The sequence below is a fragment of the Aulonocara sp. 'chitande type north' Nkhata Bay genome, linkage group LG2 (assembly GCF_057382095.1).
Source record: "Aulonocara sp. 'chitande type north' Nkhata Bay isolate Kocher_YH1m ecotype deep benthic linkage group LG2, A_spYH_male_GT1.1, whole genome shotgun sequence".
Taxonomy (NCBI): domain Eukaryota; kingdom Metazoa; phylum Chordata; class Actinopteri; order Cichliformes; family Cichlidae; genus Aulonocara; species Aulonocara sp. 'chitande type north' Nkhata Bay.
Window position 1 is genome coordinate 6140505 of NC_141345.1, and position 25593 is coordinate 6166097.

The 25593-nt window shown below is 43.6% G+C and overlaps 2 protein-coding genes across 11 annotated transcripts; one reads left to right on the top strand and one right to left on the bottom strand.

Annotated features, from left to right (window-relative positions):
* Positions 1–504: 504 nt before the first annotated feature.
* LOC147337358 (polyadenylate-binding protein-interacting protein 2-like) lies at positions 505–12398 on the bottom strand. The gene is made up of 4 exons (XM_086304251.1): positions 12242–12398; positions 11842–11984; positions 9384–9563; positions 505–1280 (listed from the first exon to the last, which is right to left on the bottom strand). The coding sequence occupies exons 2-4, from the start codon at positions 11980–11982 to the stop codon at positions 1215–1217; spliced, it is 387 nt and encodes a 128-aa protein (XP_086160377.1). The 5' UTR covers positions 11983–11984; positions 12242–12398; the 3' UTR covers positions 505–1214.
* A 1180-nt stretch (positions 12399–13578) lies between these two features.
* LOC147337359 (uncharacterized) lies at positions 13579–25084 on the top strand. 10 transcript variants are annotated; one of them, XM_086304148.1, is made up of 23 exons: positions 13579–13694; positions 14340–15240; positions 16197–16258; positions 16673–16711; positions 17100–17200; positions 17577–17620; positions 17722–17838; positions 18280–18405; positions 18489–18737; positions 19637–19761; positions 20534–21062; positions 21123–21281; positions 21356–21538; positions 21611–21701; positions 21886–21902; positions 22297–22419; positions 22635–22763; positions 23365–23493; positions 23576–23706; positions 23901–24114; positions 24326–24437; positions 24518–24633; positions 24737–25084. In XM_086304148.1, exons 1-23 carry the CDS (start codon positions 13594–13596, stop codon positions 24788–24790), a joined length of 3852 nt encoding a protein of 1283 aa, XP_086160274.1. In that variant the 5' UTR covers positions 13579–13593; the 3' UTR covers positions 24791–25084. The 10 variants fall into 10 exon arrangements, with proteins under 10 accessions (XP_086160274.1, XP_086160316.1, XP_086160240.1 ...); XM_086304190.1 differs by having other exon boundaries at positions 14343–15240; XM_086304114.1 differs by having other exon boundaries at positions 20534–21281.
* Positions 25085–25593: the final 509 nt, after the last annotated feature.

The window sequence follows — 25593 nt, forward strand, 5'->3', positions numbered from 1 at the left end:
CTGATCTATGGCCGCCGCTGCTTTGTGCCTCTGTCACAGAAGAAGAGAGAGCAGAGCAAGCAGGAGGAACTTCCTGTCAGATAAATTAGTCCTCGCTCTAAATTCCTGCTCAGAAAGCAGCTCAGGAGGTTAGAAACCCTGCTGAGGGCCTACAGGCTGGGCAGACTGTGTCGCCCCCTGCAGGTAGAGCTGCAAAACTCCCTTAAAACACAAGTTTTTAACTTTCAGTGAACTATTTGAGGTCAAGTGTCTAGCATATAAATAAAATATGTATATTTATTTTTAAAAATTAGTATTTAACAATTTTAAAGAACATTCTAAAAAACGTAAAAAATTATATATTTCTTACTTTATAAATGACCATACTTACATAAATCATATACTGCATCTCCATGTATGTTTATGTTTCGCTTGATCGCTGCACTTTTGGGGTGGTTCAAGACTTTTACCCAGTCCTTTTTGCTCTCCTAGCTGTGTGGATGCTTTTTATTAACAGACAAACACTTTTTTTTTTCCTTTCATAAACATTTATTTCAAGTAGTATAAGAAAAAATAGATTTTTTTTACATTGTTTTTGTTTATATGACTTTTTATACAGTACTTTCTGTGCATTTAGAAAAAAGGTCAACACGAGTTATTTGATGTAGGCAGCAGAGCGAAGACAAGTCAGAGCTGACAGAAACGCCAAGGATGCTGGGAAAAAGAGCAAGAAACAGCAGAACAGCCAGCTAAACAAACCACGACCGGAAAAGTGCTTTTAGACGCCACGAGGCGGCGAAGGCGACCCTCTGAACAGGAAGTCGAATTTAAAAAAACCCTAAAAAAAAACAAAAAAAACCAAAAAAAAACAACAAAAAAAAACAAACAAGCACACAGTTTGATTTCAGGTTTTATAAAAGTGCCCCAAATAATAATTAAAGTGGAGACAGGAAGCAGTTTGTTCTGATTTAGAGTCATACAAACACTCCTCTCAGCTGATGTACATTCAGAGAGTTCACACACACACACACACACACACACACACACACACACACACACACACACACACACACACACACACACACACACACCTGTAACTGTGAAGACATGCGAGCGCAGAACTTTGGCAACACGTCAGGCTGAAGGTCGAGTGGCAGCTGGAAAATACAGCAGACATCTTGGTGATGATGTCACAGTGCGGACTAGGGTTGGGGGGAGGGAGGAGCCTAGCCGGGTCACATGGCATGTTTCTGGATGCCTGGGGTGAACTCCTTGGCATTGGGGTTCAAGCTGCTGGTCACCTGAAGGAGAGAAGAAGAAAATCCGTCATTGTTATTTCTGTGAAGAAAATAAAGAAACAGCCACCTCTGCTGGACAGATGAGGGTCAACAGTCAGAGACTAATTTAATAATCAACTAATTGGGAAGAAAAAAAACCTGAGAAACCAATCAGTGTGGAGATGTTATCAGACACGTTCAGGCACTGTGCTGTGTCTCACTCAGCAGCTCTTTCTGTATTATTGATTTCATCCTTTTTTATTGCACTATTTTACACATTGTTGTATCATATTCAGCTTTACATTCAGATTAAACGTGTTTCAGTGTTTCAGATTTTTACTGAATTAAAGGTCCTTTGTCTTTTTCCATTTGGCTATACTAATTATTTGTGTAGTTTTTATTCTATTTTTCAAACTTTATTTTATTTTATTAGTGGTTGTTTTTAATGTTTTGGCTTTGGAGTATATTTGCTGTAATCCTACATTTTTTTTATAATGTGTTGGAATAATGTCAGCTGACAGGACGCCATCTTCTGTATGGAACGCCAGGACTGCCATAATGAATTAATTAAATACACCATTAAATAATTAATTAAATGTGGCAATAATTAATTAAAATTGGAATTAATTAATTAATTAAATAGTTATGACACATGTAATTAATTAATTATTGACACATTTAATTAATTATTTATGTATTTCACATTTAATTAACTATTGACACATTTAATTAATTATTTAATGATATATTTATTTATTTCATTTTGGCAGTCCTGGCGCCTGGCTCTCATCATGAAATAATTTTATCTGTCAGCCTCACCCATCAAACTCAGGGGGCGGGGTTAACGCTGCCCATGCAGCTTCTCTAACATTTGATTGGTTGCCGTGCAAAGTAAGTCAAAACAGGTCGATCCTAGATAATCGATTGCTTGTGTAGACTTGGGGCAGCCAGGTATCCCAGAATGCAGATCAAATCACAAGCAGCAATGGTGGTGGCAATGGTGGTGGTGTAGTTTTAAAATACCCCGTTTTTCTGTCACCAGCTACACTTTTAACAGTGTTTTAGCCGCGAATGTCGCGCCGTATGTCTGGTCAGGTTGTCAACACAGAACATGTTTGCAAAAGTGCTCAGATGTTTTCAGAGATTTCACTAGCTCTGCTAACAGTTAGCATGCAGAGTGCACCGAGGGGGTTACGTTAACCGGTTTGTTTACATATTCCACTCTCCGTGTTCCACATGTTGCATTCGCAGATTCTCATTTTCACCGAACGATCGTCTCTTTCCGCCTGGTCTTGTGTCTCTGTGCTTCTGTAACATAAAGAACGAGCTGACATTTTTCTCACGAAACCAGCGATCAGCTCAGCAGACCCTCAGTTTACCTGCATGCATCCTCCTCCTCATCTGTCAGCTGTTTAACACCTGCTGCTAATTCAAGAAACACGCCTACGTTACCTGGTGATAGTCACAGTTTAACTGGGCAGCCGGTGCTCGATATAAAGAAATGTCAGCGCATTTTTCTGCACAAGATAAGTAAATATAGTGTTTTCCCCGAGCGCAGAGCTGCTGGAGCTTGTTTCCTTACAGAGCACTTTATAGGCGAACAGCTTCATCAGCGGCTGATGTCCAATCACTGGCACACAGCTTTGAAACCTCAGCTGAGTTTTAGCTCTCAGTGGTTAAACGCTGGACTTCATTCACTCAGGTTCTGTCTGTCGGGTCACGTTTACTTCGCTGTTTTATTTACAACTGAGCAAATCGGTTTGGCTGAGGTTAAAGTTACGTTTCATAACTGCATAGTTTCACAGACGTTTAATGGTTCACTGGCACATGTGTTAGACTGAACTATCATCTAAATATCATCTGTTTTTAATAGTTATTCAACTGTATTCTAAGCACCAGCTGTCTGTTAGAATGTGATTTTTTTTCTCTCTCTGTTGGCAGACATATAAAAATGCGCAGGAAAATCTGACGTGCATGGCGAACTTCACCGACGATATTTAGGGAGGAATAAACACACATCAAACATAAATGAACCATTTGCCTGTCTCCATAATTGAGAGCATTTTCTCTTCTTATGTCAACTCTCTCTCTCTCTCTCTCTCTCTCTCTTTTTTTTTTTTTTTTGCTTTTTCGGTCATGTTATGTTTACCTGTCAAAGGCTTGTTACAAACTATGAAACACATCGTGCAGACTTCTGGATGTTAGAAGAAAACTAATACTGCTCATGAATGAGACTAAAGGCAGGAAGGTGTCCTTTAAAACTAAACATGTTAATAGGACCTCCCTATTTATATCATAGTTTATGATATAGCACGTGTATTTCAGTAATAGCCTGCTGAGGCCACTATACGTGCTGGCCTCATATCAAATGTGAAGGCAGACTGAGTCTATGTTTGACGTTTGTTTATATCTAATCTTCCTTTTCAAACATTTAAACAGCAGCGAGTCTGCAGCTGAGGGAATACAAACTCAAATTGTCGGAACAGGGGCCCGTTCTTCGTACGTCGCTTACTACATCCAAGATCAAATGACACATCCAAGATCAAATCATCGCGCTAACCGTGAGCTCGCTAATCCGGTTCCCCGAACACACCTGCTGTTGACGATTACTACAGCTGGACGCAGGAATGTGACATCACTGGGTGTCGTAAAAGGGGCTACGCATCGATAGTAGAAACATTGATCGGCAACCCGCTGATTGGTCGGCGAAAATGTCGAAGGGGCGTGCTCGGTATTTTCCGGCAGCAGAGCAAGAACTCATGAGTGAGGGATTACAGGAGTTTCAGAGTTTAATTAAAACGCAAGAGAACACTGCAAAGGCTGCAAAAGCAAGGAGAGAGGGCTGGCAGAAAGTTGCTGACAAATCAAACTCGTAGGTAATTTAATAATAATAATAATAATGGATTGGATTTATATAGCGCTTTCCAAGGCACCCAAAGCGCTTTACGATACCACTATTCATTCACTCCCACATTCACACACTGGTGGAGGCAGCTACGGTTGTAGCCAGGCTGCCATATCGCGCCATCGGCCCCTCTGGCCAACACCAGTAGGCGGTAGGGTAGATCTATCATATGACACTATATTGTCCAATATCATATGGCATTATATTATATTATAATATGTTATATTATATCCCCTTTCACATTAGAGCCACAACAGGACCCACAAGAACATGGGAACAAGTAAAAGTGGAATACAGGAGTATTCTACAGAATGGTAATATTTATCTCTTAGATTGCTTTGCGTCTCTTGGCAAGGTAATACTGGCCTGTAATACTCTGTTAGTTTGTTCATAACAGCAACCAAGAAAAGGGCAGAGGAAAAAAAGACAGGTGGTGGTCCTGCACCCCCTCGTCAACAAGTTGGTTAAGTAAATAATACCCTCACGGGAATATCGATATCTCTCTATGAGCACACTGTCGCGCTGAGCTAAAGGATCCTGTCTATCCCGCAATATACGCTGAATTCTGAGGACTCTCCTTATCAATCTTGCACCTTCCGCAATGGGTTGGTCGCGTATACGGACAGGACATGGCTGCGACAGGCTTCCCAAATCCACCTTCGCTTTTATAGCCGTGGTCTCTCATCTTGATTACACGAAGTAATTTACAATTACTACTCTGAAATATGAATTACATCTGTAATAATCACATACATGTAATAGAATGTTAATAGTTCATTTCCCTTTTTTAGGAAATGACCTGTATGTATCTGTGTGACATCAATAAAAGGATCAAGTGCTGCATTATCTTTAGTTACATTGATAATATTTATTTATGGTGAAACAGTGGAAAAATATCGCTGTTGCTTTCGTATAAATGAAGCGGACATACCTGCGTGGCCGCGATCTAATCCTGTTTACATAAAGTAAACCTGCTCCCGAGCAGGTTTACGCTTACGGCTCTGTTGCTATGACAGCAAGTCCCGGATGAGCTTCGGGGAACCGACTGATCCAGGATCACGCGAAATCGTCAACAATCTAATCCGGCTAACCTACTTAGCGAGGTACGAAGAACGGGCCCCTGGTTTGCTCGTTTCTTGGATTCATTTGGTGATTTATTAAATGTATAACTGTTATTCTAATCTGCTGCTGAGTCTCTTACACTTTTCTTTATGCAGTGATTATTACGGCTGTTGCAGTGATTATTACGGCTGTTGCAGTGATTATTACGGCTGTTTACATACCCCCACAAGCCGACACTGACCGTGCACTCAGGGAACTGTACAGCGCGATCAGCAGTGAGGAAACCGCACACCCAGAGGCAGCGTTTATCACAGCCGGAGACTTTAATAAGGGAAACCTGAAGAAAGTCTCACCAAAACTCCATCAACACATCCTTTTTAACACACGTGGAAACCGGCTACTCGACCACTGTTACACCTCTTTCCGGGATGCGTACAAAGCCCTCCCCCGCGCCCCATTCGGCCAATCAGATCACTGCTCCATCCTGCTCCTGCCCGCCTACAGGCAGAAGCTGAAACAGGAAGCTCCAACCCGGAGGGCGGTGCACTGTTGGACGGACCAATCGGAGTCTGCGCTGCGGGACTGTTTTGATCACGCGGACTGGGAAATGTTTCACGTGGCCGCCAGAGACATTGATGAGTACACAGACTCAGTCTGTGGATTTATCAGGAAATGCGTGGAAGATGTCGTCCCATCCAGAACAGTCAAATCCTTCCCAAATCAAAAACCCTGGATTAACGGAGATGTTCGCGCGGCACGGAACACCGCCTTTGCCTCCGCGAACACATCGGACTACAAACACACACACATTACCAACTCCGGAAGACGATCAAAGCAGCCAAACGTGAGTACAGGGACAGGGTGGAGCAACAGTTTGACAACCCTCGGAGTATGTGGCAGGGACTAAACACGATCACCGCAGACCACGGCCTCTCTGTGTGAGGATCTAAACGTATTCTACGCTAGATTCAACGCAGCGAACACCATGAGACCGGACAGTGTGCGCACCGCGGATGACGTCAGTGCGCACACTGTGTCTGAGGAGGATGTGCGGAAGTGCTTCAGGAAGGTGAACGCGCGCAAAGCTACTGGTCTGGACGGGATTCCCGGCCGCGTCCTCAAGTCATGCGCGGCTCAGCTGGCTGGAGTGTTCACGCACATCTTCAACCTTTCCCTCTCTCTGTCTGTAGTCCCAGCCTGCTTCAAAATGGCCACCGTCGTCCCTGTACCCAAATCCTCCACCATCTCCTCATTGAACGACTGGCGACCTGTAGCCCTGACCCCCATCGTAAGCAAATGCTTCGAGAAGCTGGTCAGGGACTTCATCTGCTCTGCACTACCCGACTCACTGGACCCTCTACAGTTCGCATACTGCCACAACAGGTCCACTGATGATGCCATAGCCCTGACACTACACACTGCCCTGTCACACCTGGAGAAGAGAGACACGTATGTGAGAATGCTGTTTGCAGATTACAGCTCAGCATTCAATACCATCGTTCCCTCGAAGCTGGACAGGAAACTGCAGGATCTAGGACTGAGCAGCTCCCTCTGCAGCTGGATCCTTAGCTTCCTGTCTGACAGACGCCAGGTGGTCAGACTGGGCAGCATCACCTCATCCCCCATCACACTGAACACTGGTGCTCCACAGGGGTGTGTACTGAGCCCTCTCCTGTACTCACTCTACACCTACGACTGCACGGCCACTAACAACTCCAACATCATTGTGAAGTTTGCGGACGACACTACAGTGGTGGGTCTTATCACCAACAGTGATGAGACAGCTTACAGGGAGGAGGTCAGCGCCCTGACCCACTGGTGTCAAGACAACCATCTCACCCTCAACGTCGCAAAGACAAAGGAGTTGATAGTGGACTTCCGGAGGTGCAGAGAAGTACACACCCCCATCACCATCAATGCCGCTGCTGTGGAGAGAGTGAGCAGCTTCCGGTTCCTTGGAGTACATCTGGCTGAGGATCTTACGTGGTCAGTACACACAAACAAAACAGTGAAGAAGGCGCAGCAGCGCCTCTTCTTTCTCAGGAGACTGAAAAGATTCGGCATGAGCCCCCGCATCCTCAGGACCTTCTATCACTGTGCCATTGAGAGCATCCTCACTGGATGCATCACCACCTGGTATGGCAACAGCACCGCCTACAACTGCAAAGCTCTCCAGCGAGTAGTGCGGTGCTCTGAACGGATAATTGGAGGTGAGCTTCCCTCCCTCCAAGACATCTACAGGAAGCGCTGCCTGAGGAAAGCGGGGAGGATCATCAAGGACTCCAGTCACCCCAGCCATAAACTGTTCAGACTGCTTCCATCAGGAAGGAGGTTCTGCAGCATCCGGTCCCGTACCAGCAGACTGAGAGGCAGCTTTTTCCATCAGGCCATCAGACTGCTGAACACGTCATAGACACCTCAGCTTCACTACTGGAACTTTAACATTATGCACTCCACACTGTATATAAATGCCACTTGTTTTGCACATATTCAACTCTGTATATTTTATATATTTTATTATTATTATTATTATTATTTTATTTTATTTTTTTTTACTATTTAATTTGTAAAAATGTGTACACACACACACACACACACACACACACACACACACACACACACACACACACACACACACACACACACACACACACACACAGGAAAATATTTAGTATACACATCCAGAAATGCATACACTATTATATATTGTACATATATTTATTAGTTTCAGGTTGGCCATTCTTGTATTTTGCTCGTTTGTGTTGTTGTGTTTGCACATCTCTGTTGCTTGTGGGGCTCGCACACAAGAATTTCACTCGCATGTGCTGTGCCAGTGTGCCTGCACATGTGATGTGACAATAAAAGTGATTTGATTTGATATATTTTCACGTCTCTGGAATAGTTGGAAGTTAGATAGTCAGCTGGGAAACTTTGTGTTAACTCATGGAGCTGAGGATATCGTGGATATCGTGGCTATGCTGACCTCGCTCCGTGGTGTACAGGGCCGTTTACCCTCATGATTAATATTCACAATAAAAATATTAGCCGAACATCATGAAGTCTGTATGTGTTTCATAGTGTCGAACAACCTTTGTACAGTTAAAGCCAGCAGTTACTACATGACAGAAACACCAACGTTATCTCTTTTATGTGTTTATACACAGGTCACGCTGATACTGAACAAAAACCCAAAGATCAGATGTTAAACAGATTTATTTGCTCTCTCTCTCCTCCTTAAACATGTTTTTAATGTTAGTTAGAATTCAGAATTGGCGACTGAAACACGTAGGACACATAAGAACATCAGGAAATAAAACACCGATAAATATAACCTCAGTAAAAGAACTCAGCGGGGGTTACTACAGCTGTGTACCGGGGTCTGCGCTTTGTCGGTGGGATTGCTTGCGAGGCGAGCGGGTCTATCCCACGCTTTGCCGTGAGACTGGGCAGACATCTCCGAAATCATCGAAACACTTTTGCAAAGAGGCTGTATCTTGACAAAACAACCAGACACATGAAGATTAAACCACTACATTCTCGGCTAAAAAAATATTAAAACGGTATTTGGTGACACACAAACAGGGTTTTTCAAAGCTCAGTTCTGTTAGCTTCCACATGCCGGTTGTTGTGTGCTAGAAACAATGGCCACCAGGCCAAAGCAATGGTTTTGACTCGATCAGCGTTAACCCCGCCCCCTGAGTTTGATGGGTGAGGCTGACAGATAAAATTATTTCATGATGAGAGCCAGGCGCCAGGACTGCCAAAATGAAATAAATAAATATATCATTAAATAATTAATTAAATGTGTCAAAAATTAATTAAATGTGTCAATAATTAATTAAAATGTGAAATACATAAATAATTAATTAAATGTGTCAATAATTAATTAATTAAATGTGTCAATAATTAATTAAAATGTGAAATACATAAATAATTAATTAAATGTGTCAATAATTAATTAATTACATGTGTCATAACTATTTATTTAATTAATTAATTCCAATTTTAATTAATTATTGACACATTTAATTAATTATTTAATGGTGTATTTAATTAATTCATTATGGCAGTCCTGGCGTTCCATACTTCTGGTGTCCTTTTATTCTTATGGCCAAAACACGAGTTTTCTCTGTAACCAATGGTAAAGGTGATAAACTCACCACCACATCCAGGTCTTTGTCGCCATCGAGGACCAGGAGGCTGATCTGCTCTTGCAGCTGGCTGACGCTTTGAGAAGGGAGATCTCTGGACGGGATGAACCACTCCCACTCCTCCTCCTCATCCAGCATCTCCTGGAAACAGCGCTCGATGAACTCCTCCTCCCACAGCTCCTCCTCCACCTGCCGAAAACACAGGCAGAGAAGCAGCAGTCACACTTTTGTTGGACCAACGAAGAACCAAAACTTTTAACATGTCGTCCAACCTGAGAGCGAACATCACACAGATAACACTTTAAGGAGAGATGCTACAATGTTCTTCGGGTGAATCTGCTCTGCACCCCCTTCTACTAATCCAGTTATCCTTGTTTCCTTCTCTGCCTAAGATGATGCTGGTTAGCAGCTCAATAAGTAAGCCCAGGCTTTCCTAATCTAGCAATGAGCGTGTTCACATGTCAGAGGCGGGGTTTGCAGCACCTGACCAATCACAACGAGACGACTACTCGAAACAGAGCGGCTGATTTTACAAATATAAATCGGAAACATTGAAAAGAGTTTAACACAGAACAGAGTTAAAGTAACACAGCAGCTGCAGTCCTCCTTCCTTTGTGAAACGTAACGCTCTCTAAAACACAGCTCCACAGACTGTTTCCTTTTTCCAAACAAAACATCCTTATGGAAATTTCCAACCGGACGCCTCCCACCTACTCCTCTGTTAACCGACTCCACACGCTGTCAGCTGATTGCATAATCAGGCCACTGCCTGACCTGAATTCCAGCTCAAGGAGCCACTGCTTTGTGGTGCACACAGGTTTCAGCTGCTCAGTGTAATTTTCCTTCAAACTGTAAATTTCCACCTTAAAATCACAGCTACTTTTAAGAATGCACAATTTCCAAATGTTAACCTTCCTTTAACCTGTAAACAAACCCCTAGATTTCCACCTTAAAAACGTGAATCTGTAGGCAATGACCTTTGTTTTCAGTTGAACAACACAGGTGTTGGAAATATTCTATTTAATCATACTTTCACCTTAAAGTGCACATTTTTTGCTGTAAAAATCACAATTTTTGACAAACAGATTTCCACCTTAAAAACCAAAATCAGCTGAGTTTGTACGTAAACATACAAAGTTTCTTTTTATCTTCAACTTAGAAGTCCAGATTTTTACCTTAAGATTTGTCATCTGTATATACAAGATGTACAACAGCACAATTTCTGGATTTAGCCTGTAAAGATAATTACAGATATCCACTTTAAAAAGTCACCCATCATGCTTTTGGATACTTTCCCTGCCTTCAAATCAAATCAACCTAATTTCACTTTATCTCTCTTAATCTCAATAAACTACAATTTAAAATTCACATTACCACCTTAAAAATATGTTTCTAGATACTTCTCAAATAAACAAGTCCAAGTTAAGGCTATTTTTTCTTGTAACATAAACCCCAGATTTGCACTTTAAAAGTCTATCTATGGAAACTGATCTTCCAAGCAAAGCAGATTGGAATTATACTGCAACACTATGACTAAAACAACAAAATTCTGACATGTAGTTTCCCTTAAACCTCCAATTCCAACCAGGAAAGTCTGTCTGCAGAAATCTACACCATAACATACTGCTTTATCCGCATATGGGAGCTTCACATTAGAGCAACGTGAGTGTAATCTATAAAAAAAAGAACAGATTTCCTCCTTAGAAGTTGACTGAGTCTGTTTGAAAATACTGATCTTTGCTTACAACTAAAAACATCCGTTTAGGTACAACTTATCTTAATCTGCAGATTTCCACCTTAGAAACAGAGCTCACTGAGCTCATATAAAAATGAACAAATCTGCAACTTCATGTGTTTATTCCCACCTTAAAAATTAATCTTGGAGTGTTTTTCAGATGCCTTGTCTGACTCCCAAAATAAATCACCCTCAAGTCAAACCTTAAAGCAGTCAGAGGAGATGTGCAGATGCTGATCTTTCATTTTAAGTAGACAAATACAGACTTGAGGTGTAATCTGTCTGGAAAATGACAGATTTCAATCTTAAAGGAGAAAGCTATATTTGTCTGCATACACAAGTTTTAGAGAACAATTTCTGGGTGTAAGGTGAAAAACAGATTTCCACCTTAAAAGTTATCTGAGTCCACCTTACATTGGACATAATGTATCTATAAAACAATAGTTAATAAAAAGATAATTAGTCTGTAATCTCAGGCAATAATTACTCTTTCAACATATTATTCAAACATTAGATTTCCACCTTAATAGTCAACTGAGTCTTTCTGTAGCTACTGATTTGAGGTATAACTTCTCTTTAAATGTGTTCTACCTGAAAAGATCAACCTGCTTTGTTTTGGATGACTTTTCCTCCTCCATAATAAACTTAATTTCAGACTCTTTAACCATTTTTCCGCCCTAAACGCAGATTTTTTCACTTGCAGTCCAGGTCATCCTCGTCCCAGCTCCTCACCTGCCTGTTGAACTCCTCCTCGTTCTCCATCCACATATACTCGGCGAACGGGTCGTCCTCGGCGTTGAACTGGCTGGTGAGGATCAACTCGGTGCCGGTGGTCATGTTCGGGCCCCCGCTGCTGATGCTCGGGTCTTTCATGTCTACAAGGAGAACCAGAGGACACAGTGAGGGAGAGGGACAGGGGTCAGCGGGAACAAACACGTAGCTTCGGCCGTTATAATGCTCGCTGTCATGGCCGCTGTCTGACGGACAACAATAGCAAGCAGCTAGCGAATAATTTTTGGCGAGAACACAACAGAAACAGAAAAATATCACCGCGAAAACACCACCGCGAGCACCCAGCCGCGTTAGAGGAGCACGGGGGGACGGGCATCTGTGTTCTTATGAAGCACAATACCTTCGGGGGTGATTTATTCGACGACAGAGAAGACAAACAGTCAACTCGCTGGAACTCGGTTGTTGCTGTAATGGCCGCGCTGCTTCTGTTTGTTTACATCTCCACCGTAACCGTCACCGTGCGCTCGCTCCTCATTGGTCGTTGACGTGTTGCCTTCACGGGCCTCGTGGTTTAACATCGGAAAATAGGAATCTGACAAGAGGACCACATAAGGTAAACGTTATTTATACCAGAGGTTAAGAATCTCCTCTGGGTCTCTGTTTCATTTTTTTATTCATTCACTAAATATCACAGTTGGGTACAGAACCTTATGTCTGGATACACATTATAATTGACGCTACACTTTAGCTTGTTATTTTTTTTTATATTTAGTCATCAATGTAAGTAGATCACTGGACATCATGAATAAATATCAGCTTAGGTATTTCTCTAAATTGATGTAGCTACAGTTTCCATTCGAGAGAACAGTCATGGGTCTCTGTTGATTATTATGTTTACAGATGACATTGTGAACTGCAGTGAGAGCAGAGAGCAGGTGGAGGAGAGGTAGTCTCTGGAGAGAAGAGAAGTAAAAGTCAGTAGAAGCAAGACAGAATACATGCATGTAAATGAGAAGGAAACAGGTGAAAAGGTGTACATGAAAAGAGCTCAGGTTGAAGGTTGATGAGTTTAATTAATTGGAGTCAACAATCTAAAGCAATAAACATTGCACAAGGGGAAGAAGAGCATGCACACTGGGTGAAGTGGAGTGGTTGGAGACGAGTGTTGCGGTGACCCATAAGGGGAGCAGCCAAAGTATAAAGGTTCAGTAGGTGTAGGTGTTGTGATTCTTTTATGTAGAACGGTTTCAGTGTTGTCTGGATTAAAAAGCAAACAGTGAGATAACTATTTTGTGTGGGTTTACAAGTAGAGTAAAATGTTTGTAGATCTTTTACACAACTATAATCTGCCTAGGATAAGAAAGTCCATGTTTGAGCAGTCCTTGTGTAGTTGTTTTTTATCTGGAAATCCACTCACACCCAGCATATTTGTTTGTTTTGTAAATTGATCTAATTCTTTCAATTTGAGAAGGGCTTTCATCACGTTAGGTGCTGGCACCTTTTCTGACCTTGAATGCAGCACTGTAGTCCAAACTGTAGTCCAAACTCTGAAAGCCCGCCTTCCTCCGAAAGTTTATAAAATCCACTGATTTAACAAGCCTAAACCCATTTTTTAAACCAAATACATATCCTCTATAGTGATAAGAGAACCTGAGAGAAATTATTAATATAGAGGAGCTAAGTGTATGTTGTGTTAATAGCTATTTTCATAGAAAACGTTTAAGCAGCGAACAGAAACAAAAACACCGCCTGATGCAGGAGGAGAGGAAACATCGCGATACTTCACATGCTGTAGTTTGGTCACCCGTCTCGTGCTATTTACTAATCAGCTGCGATCGGGTGTTGGAGAAAGGGTAAGAGTGTCCGTAATTACAGATAAATCATATTATACACGTAAATGCACAGTTAACAGCTTCATCCACAGTTTGCACGTTAAATATCAGATAACTTAAGGCTGTTAGCTATGCCAGTGTTGGCAGGTAGGAGGACATGTATGTTAGCAAAGTTAGCTGCGCAGCTTATCTGAGTCGTTTTTGGTTTCATTTTTCTCATTAATGACAGCGTACTTAATCTTTTAGTTAACATGTCAGGTTAAACAACGTAGACATCATAGCGCTGTTAGCTCGACCCGTAAAGCGTGTTTGCTGCAGCTTTCCTTCTCCTCTCACTGTACCTGCAAAGATGTTACTCCTGGTCTGTGTCAGGCTGTGATTCACTCAGAGGCTCGTTGTAATCTCGCCTCTTGTCGATGTTTTCGTGGACTCAGAGTTTCTCTTCCTCAGTGAGGCGGTCTCCATCACTCTGTTTGCATCAGGTCATGTTCCTCCTGCTGGGCTGAGGTGAATCTTTCTCTCTCTCCTCCTTTAACCGCCTCCTATGTTCCCTTTGCAGTAAAGATCAGAGTCGTGCTCCTCCGTCTGTTGCTCAGGGCCTCCACTGGCTCCTGTTTTCTTAGGAGAGGCTTTGTTTGAAGCTTTTTCTACCTCATTGTGTCTCAGCAGAAATAAGACTTGCCACCACAGAAGAAAAGGAGCTCCTGCTCTCTTTGACCACATTAAGTTCCTGTCATCTTTGAAGACCTTTCCAGCGCCTGTTTCCTTCTTTATCTTGGCTCTCTGTGCTGAATCCAGAGAGCGGGACAGACTTTTTGATATCATGTCTCAGAAGACGCAGGCTGACGGCGCTCAGAAACACTTCGCTGTGGGTCGGGGGCTCCTGGCCGCTGCAGAAACCTTGAACTTCAACATGAACGAGCAGCGTCCCAACAGACCAATGGGTGTGGGTGTGGGCATGGGCATGGAGGGCCAGGACGGCAGCGGGCAGATGCCCCGACGTGGCGGTGGCGGTGGCGGCAGCACCAGCAATCTTGGCAGCACCATGAAGCTGTTTGCCAGTTTGGGGCTGTCGCCCTCTGACCTGGACGCTCTGGCTGAAATCCCTGAGGAGGAGATCAGTGTGGAGACGCTGCCACACATCCTCAGACAGCTGAAGAGTCGCAAGGGGGAAGCAGGAGAGCGGCGGGCGGCCATGTCCTCTGATGCTGCGTATCGAGGAGGAAGCTGGGAAGAGGGACACGTGGGGAGGATGGGCGGTTCTTCTCTGGGACAAGGTTCAGCCAAGTCCTCCACAGACTTTGGGTACAGCTCCCTGCAGGACGTCTCCTCCGGCCGGGGCTACGGCTTAAATTACAGCGGTGGAGGTGGAGGTGGGAGCAGAGAGAGGCCATACTCTGAGCTTTCCCACCGCAGTGGGCTCGGCATGGGCCCGTCTGAGCCCGTCTTTATGCAGAGGAGGATGGGCTCCCCGTCAAACGGAAAAGTCCAAGACTTCTTGGGAGTCATGCCCCCCATGTTCCCCCACGTGTGCTCTCTTTGTGACTTTGACGTTCATTCCACCATGGTGAGTACGTCCAACCTGCTTCCTCTTTTCTTCTCGGACTAACTGTAATTGTTTGAGCTCCAGTCTTCCTTCAGTCAGTGACAGGCGCTGATTCAGGTCCGGTTTACTTCATATAATTTCCTTGTTGTATCTCCTCACAGCATGTTCCCTGTCTCCATTTTCTCAGCTGAAGCTCTCCAGCATTGACCAGTTAGATTTGGATCTTTCCAGCGGTCATCCAATTAAACCAAAAATCTCTTTTTATAATTAGTATCTGTTCACATGAGCTGGTAAAGCTGTTCATGTTACACATTCAGTCTGATATACTTGATCTTTTCACTTTTCACACTCACACATTCATGGACTTATCGAATTGGCGGCTTTTAAACCTGTGAGACTTTTGGCAGCTGGGGTCTTGTGTTTGTTTTTCTTTAGTTTGTGGTGTCAGGAGTGAGAAAGAAGGATTTAATCGATTATCACTCGAATTTGGAAATTTAAATTCTCTCTGAGAAGAAATGTACACTTTTTGGCTTTAAAGCAAAAATTTTTAACATGGTTCTTTTCAATGCTGACAAAAACATAATTTACCAAAAATCAACAGGAAGTTCGTAATCTACTGACCAAAGTCACACAGTGAGCAGGTTTGAAGATATGCGGGTGAGCTCTTCTTGCCTGTATGACTGTCACTGATGGCTTAAGAAAGCATCAAATACTGTCTGTTATAGTGATTATTGCACACAAAATATAATGAATTATTCGTTTTTGTAGGTCTTAAAAAGATCTTAATCATGAATTTTTGGTTTTAAAATGGAAACCTGATGAAGTTCATTTAAATTCTTAGTAAATCTGGTCCTAAGTGATTGTCTGGGTGACGCTATGAAGGTTAATAACTGTGTGAACTGTTCCTTTAATATACAGGTTGTATTTTAGGAGAAACGGCCTGTTGAGTGTCAGTAATGCTCTGTTTGTGTTTGTAGGAGTGGAACCAACACGTTAATGGACTCCGCCATGCTGAAAACAGACGGCACCTTCTGGACATGTGAGTTGCTCTTAATACACAACAGTGAGCCAAAACAGATTAAGTTATAAATCTGTTAACAGCATGTTCACATCAGAAGAAATTAGGTTGGTTTTTAGAGTTTCAGTACCCAAACCAACGCAAACGTGCTCCTGTGCAGCCCTCCAAAATCCCAGCGCTGGACGGGGATGACTCTGGCGTTAGTCAGATTAGTTTATGACGTACCTGGTAAGAAGTAAACCGACCTTTGTAGTACAGAAAATTTAAGGTTAACCCTGAAGTTACACGAATGAGATGAAATCCTGTTCCGTAGTACCGATCTCTCTTTGACCTCAGCAGGAGGTTGTAATCATTCAGCTCATCGTTGTTGACTAAATGTTCCTTTGAGGTCTGTTCCTCTTTATCAGATGTGTAACACTGAATGTTGTTTTTCAGGTATCCAGAGTGGGACCCTGGTATGGGCCCAGGCAGAGGGTAAGAGATGCTAACATTAAGCTCCTCATTTAGTGTTTGAGATGTTAGATTTAGAGTCCTAAAGGACCTCGACCTAACCTCGGAAAAGTGTTATTACTGACAGCTGTGCCCAAACAGATTGTCCTGCACTGATTTGTCTTTCTGTTGTTTGCATTGTATGTCATGTATGGGCCACAGCAGCAGAGAGAGCAGCAAGCATACTGTACACCTGACAGGCAACTTCCTGTTTGGTCAGATGGGCTTCATTAGATTAGATAAAGATTCAGAAACTCTCCTGCCTCCAGAGGGTTCACACACTGTCTCTGTGGCCTGGTGTTAACAAAGCTTTGTGTTGTGTGTTAATAATCCAGGTGTCTGATAACTGACGATCTCATGTTTTTAATTCCAGTGGTCGTCCTTGGGAGACCCCCAACCTGTCTGCAGGACTGCTGGGACCAGCCCCCATGTCTTCAGGACCAATGGCAGGGATGTCCTCAAGCTGGGGTGGAGGTGAGGGACCCACAGATGTCTTATTTTATCACTATTAATACTATTAGTATTATTTTAAGTCATTTGTCACTTTCTCTCTGTGCGGGGAGTCACTATTTTATTCATAAAGATGGTTTCAGACAGCTGACGTCAAGTCTTTAACTTCCAACTGATCAAGTCTGGTTCTCCTGTGAGCTCAGTGTTACATTTATGTGCCACGCTTGCTGACTTTGGGATAAAAATGGTTAAAAAGCTCAGGTACAGTAAATACAGAGAGCCATTAGAAAGAGTGGGTGAGGGTTAAGAGACCCAGCTGTTTAGTGCCCTCAGAAAGCTGCAGACACCTTTTGAAATCTGTCTTTGGTCATGTGCGAACATCGGTGTGTTTGTGTGTCAGGAGTAGGTGGAGGACGTGGTTCCGGTTCATTGGGACAGAATAAGGTGAGTCTGACCTCCTCTGTCTCTCTGCTGTGTCTTCCTGTGGATCAGCTCATTTCTGCAGAGCTCAGCTCGTTTCAGTAAAGACTGTGTCGTGTCCTCAGCTGAGGAGCAGGGTGGTGGTGGTGAAATATGAAAAGAAGCCTCTCAGCGACAAGACCCTGTTCGCCCTCGTTGAGCGCTTCGGCTGCCTGAGGGAGCACCTCATCCTCAAGAACAAGGTAGGAAAACTCACCTCGCTGTTTCCACCTCAGTTACTTCTAACTTAGATGTAGACATTAGTTAAACTTTCTTCTTCATAAATGTAACTGAACAATACAATCAGCTGCCTCACACTCTTTCATCCTGCACATGAACTTCATCTCCTCAATCTGAAACTGCAGCTGGTAGTACTCATTCTCCTTCGCAGCCTCGCTGAGCTGAACCCACTCACAGAGGATCTCCACACCAGGAGGAGGACTGCTGGCACCAGCTGCAGTCCAAGATGGTAGAAATGGAGTCAGACTGAGCTTGTGATAAGAGACTATAGATAGCTGGGGATTAAAGAAGTCTAAATATAATCCAGTAATAACAACATTAAATACGTGGTTGTGAAACTTAAAGCAAACCTCTCTGAGGAAAACTGAATTTCAGCATTGAAGTCTAATCTTTGTGACCATCAGGCTTTTCTGGAGATGAGCACACATGAAGAAGCTCTGGACGTGGTAAACTACTACCAGCAGCATCCACCGTTGTCGTACGGCAAACCCGTCACCCTGTACCTGTCCCAGACCCTCATGTTCATTGAGGTAACATCCCCTCGCTTGCTAAATAAAACTCACCGCTTCCCCACAGACTCAGATCCTCAGAAGTTTCTGTTTCTAACCTGCAGAAGGACGAGCGACCAATGGATCGACTGATGGACCGACTGACAAAGCGGCCGGTAGACCGACCAGGGGACCAACCGATGACCCGGCGGGTGGAGCGGCCGATAGACAAACCTGAGAAAGAGGTCAAAAGTCAAGGCAGCAAGGTGGTCTTCTTCTACCATCTGCCCCGAGAGGACGAGAAGAAACAGGAGCTGCTGACCCTCGCCGAACGCTTCGGTGTGGTTGAGAAACACCTCTTCTTAACCGACCGGGTAAATAAACCAGAGCAGGAAACTCCAAAAGTTGATTTTGTTCATCTGGACGTAGCGTTTTGAGGGAGAAACATTTCGTCACTCATCCAAGTGACTTCTTCAGTCTCAGCTGACTGCAGGTTTCCCCAGCCTTATAAACAGCCTTATACATCAGGGGAACCAAACAACCTCTGGCGAAGTGGATGGCACATCACAGAAGAGCTACCTCGTCAGGTCAGGACTCTGCAGTCTATTTACACCTACAGGCCATTGGACACTCTTTCAATGATGAGGATGTGCACATCCTGGACAGGGAGGAACGCTGGTTTGAGTGCGGAGTCAAGGAGGCCATTTACGTGAAAAGGGAAAAACCATCTCTGAATCGAGGAGGGGGCCTAAGGGTACATCTTTCACCATCTTACAATGCTGTGATTGCAGCCATTCCCCAACTCTCTGTGAATGGTACTCATGGCCATTGATCAGTGGGTTTTGATCAGTGAGCTTTGGTCAGTGGTTGTAGATCAATGGTCATGAGAATTTGCATAATTAAGATTAAGGAACTGACCTCCCAGCCCATTGTTCCTTAAGTGGCCTGGTTTCAGTCATTATGCAAATGTACTGTTTATAAGACTGGGGAAACCTGCAGTCAGCTGAGACTGAAGAAGTCACTTGGATGAGTGACGAAACGTTTCTCCCACAAAACGCTACGTCCAGATGAACAGAATCAACTTTTGGAGATTTACTTACCTGGATGATTGACCATCATCAAGACAGAGCAAGAAACACTGCTACTCTTTGAGTGCTCATGTGATGCCAGCATTACTACAGAAAGTGTGGAGATCAGATTTGGCTGAGTATAGTCTGTGATAAGGTGAATAAGTTTGAATGATGGCTGCTTTTGTGTTCGTCTGTGTGTCCAGGCGTTTATTCAGCTGGCAACTGTGGAGGACGCAGAGATGCTGGTGAATCATTACACCGAGAACCCCCTCGTCTTCAATGGGAGAATAGTTCGTCTCAACATCTGCACCAAATACAAAACCCTCAAGTGAGTGCCCGGCTTCAGACACTGCTACCATGACATGGTGTAGGAACTGTAAACACATACATGAATGAAATGCAGTGAAAGGGACAGATACACCCTTTGACTGGAGGTTGTGGGAAATAAATGACATAAAAGACAGTTACCTGACCAGAACTCTCCTTTCTGCCGATGTGCAGAACCATAACTATGTATCTAATCCATGAGATATTTTAATATAAGAAAAATGGACGGGTATGGGGAGCATCTGTATCAGTAGTTAAAGCTGCAAAACTTATGAAAAGACACTTAAAGATCTTCCTCCAGATGTTCCAAAGCCATCCAGTGGGCCAGATTGGAGTGTTTGCCAGGCTGATTCTGGCCCCCAGGCCATATGTTTGACACCCCTGCTCTAAATTGTGGTGATACGAGCTGTGAAAATGTACCCAGAATGCATTTTTTCAAGTTCTGTCAAGTCAATTATAAGAAAACATGCAGGGTACCAATGGTTGTTCCTGTTCCTCTGTGTCACAGACTTTAAACTGGTGCAGCACAGCTGATCCATGATATTTCAGCTTTCGTAGATCATAGCAGACGTCATGTTGAAAACAGCAGGGTGTCAGCAGAAGTAGCTCCAGATTAGCCAGTGAGCAAACCCGACTCTTTATTAAAAGTTAGAAATTGAACATCATCTCTGACCTCGTTATGAGAGGTGGTGTTAGCTGGCTAACTGCTAACACAGTGTATATATGTCAGGATACACATGGAAGCTTAAACTCATACACACTCGTTCATACAGTGTGAAGCACAAACAGGGCGGAGGAGACAGTTCGAGCCAGAAGAATGGCAGAGCCGAGTCCTCCAACTCCAAAACCTCCTCATCCAGCTCCAGGAGCAGACAGGAAAATAAGGAAGAGAAGGACAAAGTGAAGATGGTAACAGAGGAGGAGGACGAGGAAGTGTCAGGAGTGATGGAAGGAAGGGAGGACGGAGAAGAGCAGCAGGCACCTGATGGCGAGGAGGAGGAGGAGCAGGCACCTGATGGCGAGGAGGAGGAGGAGCAGGTACCTGATGGCGAGGAGGAGCAGGAGCAGGCACCTGATGGCGAGGAGGAGCAGGAGCAGGCACCTGATGGCGAGGAGGAGCAGGAGCAGGCACCTGATGGCGAGGAGAAGCAGGAGCAGGTACCTGATGGCGAGGAGAAGGAGGATCAGGTACCTGATGGCGAGGAGAAGGAGGAGCAGGTACCTGATGGCGAGGAGAAGGAGGAGCAGGTACCTGATGGCAAGGAGAAGGAGGAGCAGGTACCTGATGGCAAGGAGGAGCAGGTACCTGATGGCAAGGAGAAGCAGGAGCAGGTACCTGATGGCAAGGAGAAGCAGGAGCAGGTACCTGATGGCAAGGAGAAGCAGGAGCAGGTACCTGATGGCAAGGAGAAGCAGGAGCAGGTACCTGATGGCAAGGAGAAGGAGGACGAGCCTAAGGGAGAAGAGTCTGTGAAGGAGACGGTAGAGGAGTCTGAGGATGCTCGACAGGAGGAGGAGAAGGTGAGAAAACAAAAAAGTTGAAACAAATATTAAAGCCAAAAGTGATTCCTGGAATTAAACCGAACTGCACACAGGTTACCGATGATGTCACTAATGACACACCTGGAGACACGGGTGAGGTAAAGCAGGAGGCCGAGTCAGAGCCACAAGCAGAAACCTTGGCCGAGGAGCACAAGGGCAAAGGGGAGATGAACATGGAGGCGGCAGAGAGCTCGGAGGCTCCAGAGGCAGCGGAGGGAGATCTACCCGAAGAAGAGGTGATGCACCTGCTCTGTCCTTCAGTCTGTAATCCAGGAGTGGCACAGGTGTGTTAATGATGTCTCTTCCAGCAGGACTTCCCAGAGAACATGGAGGACTTTGTGACGCTGGACGAGCTGGAGGAAGACAACGACGAAGCCCATGGAGAGTCGGACAATATCGGTACCTGATCAGATCAATATTTAGAGATCAAAGTTAACACTTGTACCTGTAATGTGCTGCAGCACCAGCTTTTCCTTAAAGTCATTTTCCTTCATGGATGTGGGGACGATGTCTTCAATCAACAAAAAGGTGTTTGAAATTAACGCACATCTTCCTCTCTGTTTGTGTCTCCTCTTCTCTGCAGACAACACGAGGCGAGGGGTACGTACCCGAGCGCCGTCGCTCTGATACCTTTAATATTTGACTTCATGTTTCTGTGGATCACTGCATCTCAAGAATCTCAGTTTTTCACTTTATTAATACATTTGAAATATTTTGACCTTTTCTGTGGTCTATTGTTTTACAACTGAAGGGTGGAGAGCTCATTGGTGAATTAATGACTCCCTCAAGTTGAATAGTTCAAATAGTTTGTGAGTGAGGGGAGATTGACAAAGTTCAACTGCAATTGAACTTTTGATTCACAATAACTTTAGTTTTATATGAAATTGCACTACTTTCGACATTTTATGAGATTTCCAACATAATCTGTGTTCAGAAACCTGTTTTCATTCACTCTGTTTCACTGGAATTCCTCAATTCTTGCTCCTCCCATCAGGGTATGAGGGTGGTGAACATCGTCGGCTTCAGGCGAGGGTACCAGTACCTCAACGAGCTGCTGAAACTCGCCCAGCCTTTCGGGAAGGTGGTCAAACACCTGGTGCTGGACCTGAGACCCGAGGTACTCTGTTCAGTGTTAAGTGAAAGTTTAATCCTGGACATTTGTATCACACCAGTAAAGCAACTTTTTCAAACATCAGTTGAAAAATGTTCCAAATGCAAATTTGGAGAAGTGGTAAATATAGAAGTGGTAAACGAACCTGCATCCAATTGAAGTAGTTGGATATTTCCTGAAAAGTATTTTTGAATATCGCATTGTCTCCTCTCCCTCGTCAGGCGTTCCTTCAGTTTGCCACAGAAGAAGAAGCACGGGCGATGGCCAACTTCTACAACGGGAACATCACGGCGTCAGTGTGCGGGCGGACGGTGAAGATCAGTCACTCCATGAGCTACCCCACCATCCAGGTGATTTATTTAAATTTTTTTAACCTCCATGTTATGTTTTCATCTGATTTATTAATTTCTACAAAATTTGAAACCTGAGAATAAGGTTTGTGTCTAAAATGTTCTAAATACATACACCTTAGCCAGACTGCAGTGGTCATTGGTTAAAGCTAAAATATAAAAAATAAATAAGTAAAATTATCTTTGAGCAGTCATTTAAAACAAACCCCAGATTCAGCTGTTCCAATGTTTACGAGCTACAACCTCGAAGTGTGATCGGCTCTGGATTTACAATAAGATCATGGATCAATTAAAAGATTCTGATCAGATGATCAAACTGCTGTTTTAAGGTTTCAGCAGGTCTGCTACATAAGCAGATGCCTGGCTGTGTTGGGCTTTATGTTTATAGTAAAACTAAAATGAATTGTGACTTACACTGGAAATCGGTGACAGGAAGCAGGATCAGAGAAGATGTGGATGTTATTAGTGTTCCAGATTATTGTGGGCCAGTAAAAATGTGATATTTGTGACATTTGTCAGATAAAAGAAACACGACCGTATGAGGACAGTCGGTGTTTGTTTTCTTCTTTGTGGGCTCATTTTCTCTGTGTTTGCTGTTCAGTCCGGTTCCAGCAAGGTGGTGTACATCGGGCAGATCCCCAACAGCAAATACACGGACGAGGAGGTCCTGAAGCTCGCCGAACCATATGGGATGGTCAAGAAGTACTTCCTGAACAGGATCCGGAGAGAGGTACGGAACTGGGACAAATGCACGTCCGACCTGAATCCACATAACTCCTGCTGCTTTAAAGCCGTCTGATGCTTGTCCTCAGTGTTTCCTCGAGATGTGTAATGCCGAGGACGCAGAGAAGATGGCTGCCGATTATAAAGCGAAGCCACTGAGATTCAGCGGGAAGCGCCTGACCCTCTACGTGAGCAGGAAGTACAAGCAGCTCAAACACGGGTGAGTTTCTTCTTTTACTTCTTGTGTGCTCGCTGCACGAGTCTGATTTATTAGTTTCTCTTCACAGCAGCAGTCGTCTTCAGGCCTTTTATCTAAATGTAAACCTGGAGATGACACCTGTCTTTTACAGCTTGTGGATGTACTTTGCTTTAAGCTGAAGCCTCTGAACCCCTCAATCACGTCTGTCCATTAAGCCATAGAGTGCCGAACACCAAGAAGAGAGCGAGCGAGAGCCCGCCACTAAAATCCTCCCATGACAGCGAGGAGCCTCCAGGGAAGAAGCCCAAAGAGGAGGTCAAACAAGAGGAAGAGGAGAAAAAGGAGGAAGTGCAGAGCTGTGAAGTCAGTGGTGAAGAGACGGTGATGGATGAAAATTTGGGTGCTGAGAAGCTGAAGGACAGCGAGGACGTGAGTCGTTTGTACAGCTCGTTATTGAAACGTTCAATCAAAGACGACTTCGGTGACATCGAATTCATTTAAACATCTTTCCATCAACTGACCAGAGATTTGAGCTAATTGCTAACATGCTAACAATGGGGAAACTTTGTTTTTAAATTTTGATTTGAAATAAAACAGGTAAACAAGACGAATCTTTTGTTTTTCTCTTTTATTTTCGCAGATGGAGACATCGACTAATCAGAATGAGCAGACAGAGGCTGTTCCTGTCGCTGCGAACAAATCCAGCACAGCGTCTCTGCCCCTGCCGCTGTACGATCCCTCCACACCCATCGGTGAGAAAGCTTCGCCAGGTCATCGTCAGGTTCACGTAAAAAAAAACTCGCCGTCATCATCGTCATTGTTACTATTTCAGGTATCGAACACGTGAAGGCGGGGTTTTACTGCCGCATCTGTTTCCTGTTTTACTCCAACGAAGACACGGCGAAGAAGATGCACTGCAGCAGCCAAGCTCACTACAACAAGCTGCAGGTGCCCACATAATGATACACCTTAGACCTAGCCACATTATAACATACCTGAAGTACATATGCGACACTGCCCCGCCCACATTACAGCATATGTTTGTTTTCAGAAACACCTGGAGAAGGAGCAGAGCAAAGCAGAGAAGAAGGCGCTGCCGACCTGAGAACACCTGAAGCTGAGGAAGAGACGTGAATGTCAGATTTTTTTTTTAAGGTTTTAATTTTGTTTCTTTAGCCATGTGTGAAACACACATCTGAGTGACTTCCTGCTGCTGCTCTGTGGGCTTAAAGCCTCAAAGACTCTGTTATTGATTAGTTATGTTATTGATTAGACAAAACAAAATGTTGACCAAACAGTATAAAAACATTTTGCCTGTGCAGGTTTTTCCTTTGATTTTTGAAACATCTGGTTTTTCAAACTAACATCTGAACAATAAATTATTTTTTTAAGACTCATAGATGTGAATATTTGTTTAACGTCTGAAACGGACTTGATTTTGTTCTTGGTTTCTCAATAAAATGTGTTAGAATTTTGTTAAAATAGACATTTTTATCTTGTATTTTTATTTATTTAGGGTTAGCTTTTTTGTAGTTTTTTGTTCCAAAAATAATAAAAAGATTTTTTTTTTTTTTCAAAGACATCAGTTTTTCTTTGATAATTTTCAGTTTCAGTACCACATAAAGGGCAAAAAATTTTACTTCTGCATGAGGCAGCATGTGGTTGGCTGGGCTTCCACTGTAATTTACCCGGTTGATCAGGTGATCCATCTACCTGGATTATTTTCTGCCAGGTAATCAACCTCATTCTCTCAACAGTTTTCCTCACTACCTTCCTCTAGTTTGACTGATGCTGCTGTTCAGAAAAACAAGATGTTTAAGCAGAAATAAGTAAACCTGTGAAGCTAAAATAAATGTGAACGAAGGAGATTTATTTCCTTTCTCTTATTTTTTATTATCCTAAAATTAC

Excerpts from the sequence above, each read along its gene's own strand:
- LOC147337358 (XM_086304251.1), bottom strand. The coding sequence starts at position 11,982 with ATGAAAGACCCGAGCATCAGCAGCGGGGGCCCGAACATGACCACCGGC. Across the intron at positions 9,564-11,841 it reads AGGAGGAGTTCAACAGGCAG|GTGGAGGAGGAGCTGTGGGA; the intron begins GTGAGGAGCTGG and ends TGTTTTCGGCAG. Across the intron at positions 1,281-9,383 it reads ACAAAGACCTGGATGTGGTG|GTGACCAGCAGCTTGAACCC; the intron begins GTGAGTTTATCA and ends TCTCTCCTTCAG.
- LOC147337359 (XM_086304114.1), top strand. The coding sequence starts at position 13,594 with ATGCAGGAGGAGAGGAAACATCGCGATACTTCACATGCTGTAGTTTGG. Across the intron at positions 13,695-14,339 it reads GATCGGGTGTTGGAGAAAGG|CAGAAATAAGACTTGCCACC; the intron begins GTAAGAGTGTCC and ends ATTGTGTCTCAG. Across the intron at positions 17,621-17,721 it reads GTTCATTGGGACAGAATAAG|CTGAGGAGCAGGGTGGTGGT; the intron begins GTGAGTCTGACC and ends TCGTGTCCTCAG.